At 37.5% G+C, this 3,354-nt stretch overlaps 1 protein-coding gene across 1 annotated transcript; it reads left to right on the top strand.

Annotated features, from left to right (window-relative positions):
- The first annotated feature begins 303 nt into the window (after window positions 1-303).
- LOC134244957 (uncharacterized) lies at window positions 304-2,469 on the top strand. The gene has a single exon (XM_062727213.1). It carries the CDS (start codon window positions 375-377, stop codon window positions 2,331-2,333), a length of 1,959 nt encoding a protein of 652 aa, XP_062583197.1. The 5' UTR covers window positions 304-374; the 3' UTR covers window positions 2,334-2,469.
- Window positions 2,470-3,354: the final 885 nt, after the last annotated feature.

Below are 3,354 nucleotides of genomic sequence, written 5' to 3'. Positions count from 1 at the left end.
CACTGCTTGTTGCGTTTCTTTGCGTTTCAGTATATAAATTTCACTATTTAAAAAAAATGAATGATTTACAAATGTAGTTGAGTTGAAAAATATCAGATTCAGTTGAGGAAGTTTTTTTTATTTTATGATTTACATGTATGAATGTAAAAAAAATTTATTTTTGATTAAGAGAAAATATAAACTGTCAACATTTCTTTAAAAAAAATCATAATAGTTTATTAGGCATTATATTATAGATTTACAAAAGTGAAACATTAATTATACAAGAAATAAATTCCACTTTAATCATTCTCAGTGAGACAGCCATACAACGTATATCAGAGTCAGTGTTCGTGGGACTGTGTCTTAAAGTTGGGACCTCACAACAGGTGGCCATGAGGAGAGATACGGTGGACATCAGGGAGATGGTGAGAAATCGAGTGATAACAAGTGATGAGTTCAGAGAGATGCTGAGTGGAAGTTATGGAGAAGGATTCAGACTGATAGGATCAGATATAGACATGATGTACTGGCCAAATAATCGCCGTGTGATCTGGGACTTATCTCACTCTCAGTATTACAACACACACAGACTAAAACTGATCCTCTGTGACTGTTCTGATAGTCCACCAGGATTTACTTTGTTATATTTACTGTCACCAAGCATGAACAGATTAATCCAAAGAGAGCGTGTTAGAATGAATAATAGATATTATATATCTAGTTCTAAAGTCAGACAGATCTATTTATCTGCAATCCAACAACCTTATAACCCCACTCCACATGGACCCTGTGTCAGTGGAACATTTGGAACACTAGAATATGATTATGCCTCCTGTTTTGTTAGTGACTTTTGGCCTCCATCTGCCTTTTCATGGACACACAGATGTCACTCATGGCCCCAGCCCCATGTTGTTGATGATATAGTGAAAAATGGATGTCACTTTGTAGCAATTGGACATAAGCTAGGAGGACATGAAGACCATGAATGGAGAATTTCTTTCTCCCGGGCAGAACAAAAACTTGTGTTTGTAATGAATCACTGTCAATTCTTAACTTACGCCTTACTTAAATTGATCTTAACAGAAATAATTAACAATGGAGTAAGTGATGGTGATAAATTACTGTGTTCCTATCACATGAAGACGGCAGTTTTCTGGGTGATTCAACAAAATACAATACCTCATTGGTGTCCACAAAATCTCCTGGGGGGTTTCTGGGTCTGTTTTAAACTCATCCTCAAATGGGTGTATGAGGGGATATGTCCTAACTTTTTCATTCCAGGCAACAACATGTTTCTGAGTAAAATTTATGGCATCAAACAACATCAATTATTTATAAGACTGTCAGAATTGTATGAGAAGGGTTTAACGTTCCTGCTACATAGTCCCTCCATTAGATCTTATATTATAGATGTCCTCTATAACCCCAGAAACTCCATCTGTACAGATGATCATACTCTGATTTCTGTGGCTGAGTTTGATGAAAATCTATTTTATGAAACATTACTTCATAGAATAAGACATAAGTTGGACATACAAAGCTGCATTAGATGTCTACATACAATAGAACAGATGATAGGATCACCCCTCCTGACACAGTATCAAGTCTTTATGCTACAGAACATTACTGCTACCTTCCTTCAGACCACTGCTTTTATGTTACACACGGAAACTTACACACATGACAACAAACTGAGTTATAGAGCTGACAAAATGTCCTGTCACATGCTGAAATTAGCAGCCAAGTTTGGTTGTATTACAGACATGCTGTACATAGCAATGTATTATTACAAGACACTTAGATACATGGAAGCATTATATATTATAGAGATGATCAAGGTCAAGTTAGCACAGCTATATGTGATGTATTGTTATAATGTAGATACAGAGATGTATACTGAGGCTGTAGGGGGACAGTCCTGGTCTACAAAGATGACACAGGCTGTAGTAGGGGATATCACACTGATCAATAAAATCCATTTTATCAGTGAACTGATACCTGAACAACAGTGTGCTCTACAGAACCACCGGTTTTTTTTACTTGTACACCCCGTGGTATTGTTATACATGCTCGAGATCTTGTGCTACAGACATGTTGACACAATGCAAGCACAAACAGCTCTAGATGATCTACAGACCTTTGTTCACTGTTATCAGGGACAGCTTATATGTTATCTTACCAGAGACATATCGTGGCAAATTCTGGGGATCTGTCAGCAGGTGACAGGGAACCTCCAGGCTGCTCTATACTCATACCAACAATCTCTCAGAGAAGTACCATACCACAACATACAAACAGCTACAGAAATGAGAATACAGAGAGTCTGCCAATGGAATCCCTTAATTAATTAAATATCAGATGATATTTGAAGGAGTTCACCTGATAGAGATTATCATTTACATATCCTCTTCTGATTTCATATTATACATTTATTGCATGATAGTGAGGGAAATATGAAGACTTATTCAGCCAAGAAAAATCATATTCCCCGAGCTGTGTCTCATACCAATTACACAATTTACCGAAGTTGCTTACCTTCTCTCTTATAATATATAGTGGGGTATTTTTTGTGGAACGATTATTTTGGGGTTTTGGTGATTTGTTCCTATTGCAAACATGTTGAATAAGTGAACTAAATATAAATTGTGAAAAAAATGTCAAATAAGTCCCGGGTTGAATATCGGGGGTGGGGGGGTGGGGGTGGGGGGGGGGGTCCTGTTCACAAGTACCTGTGATAAAAACCACAACGCTACAGTTCCAGCATTAAGTAGCACGCGCACCTGTTTGACTATGATGACATTGTTGACAGTGACGGTGTCACAAACTTTAAAAAACGATACATAGGGCCTATAAATTCAACAAGCTATACATGCCGGTTGAGTTAGATTGAAAACCCTGTAAAATTTACCTAATAAAACCATCGTACGTAAAGGAGTCAGTGATAGTATGTGTGTAAAGGGGGGGGGTTACCTGTACGTACCGCTGTACAGGTGACCTGTGTGTCACGTCCGTTTACCTGTTTACGTCTCTGAGTGTATCGGACGTTGAACTTACCTGTAGCGTTGAGGTCACAAGTCAGGAAACAAAGGTGTATAAATATCAGACTCAGTAAGACAATCCCACTACATGTACCTCGACTGCTCACCATTCTTCGTAAACTTCAGGAACTTTCATCTTTCAGATTTTGTGTTCATACACCTACATTCAAAAGATCAGAGCAAATATTTATGATGTATTATTTTTCAATCTAACAAAGATTCATACCGAACGGAATGATTTTTAACGAGCAATTTTTACATTTGATGATAATAATCCTGGGTTGCTAAAGTGCATCAATAATTCGTCGCGAACTATTTTCCTTTGCGGATGTTT

The sequence above is a fragment of the Saccostrea cucullata genome, unplaced genomic scaffold (assembly GCF_032062105.1).
Source record: "Saccostrea cucullata isolate Sc308-1 unplaced genomic scaffold, CSIRO_AGI_Scuc_v1 ctg1600, whole genome shotgun sequence".
Taxonomy (NCBI): Eukaryota; Metazoa; Mollusca; class Bivalvia; order Ostreida; family Ostreidae; genus Saccostrea; species Saccostrea cuccullata.
This window is presented reverse-complemented; position numbering and strand designations above follow the sequence as displayed.

Coding starts and splice junctions, on each gene's coding strand:
- LOC134244957 (XM_062727213.1), top strand. CDS start 375: ATGAGGAGAGATACGGTGGACATCAGGGAGATGGTGAGAAATCGAGTG.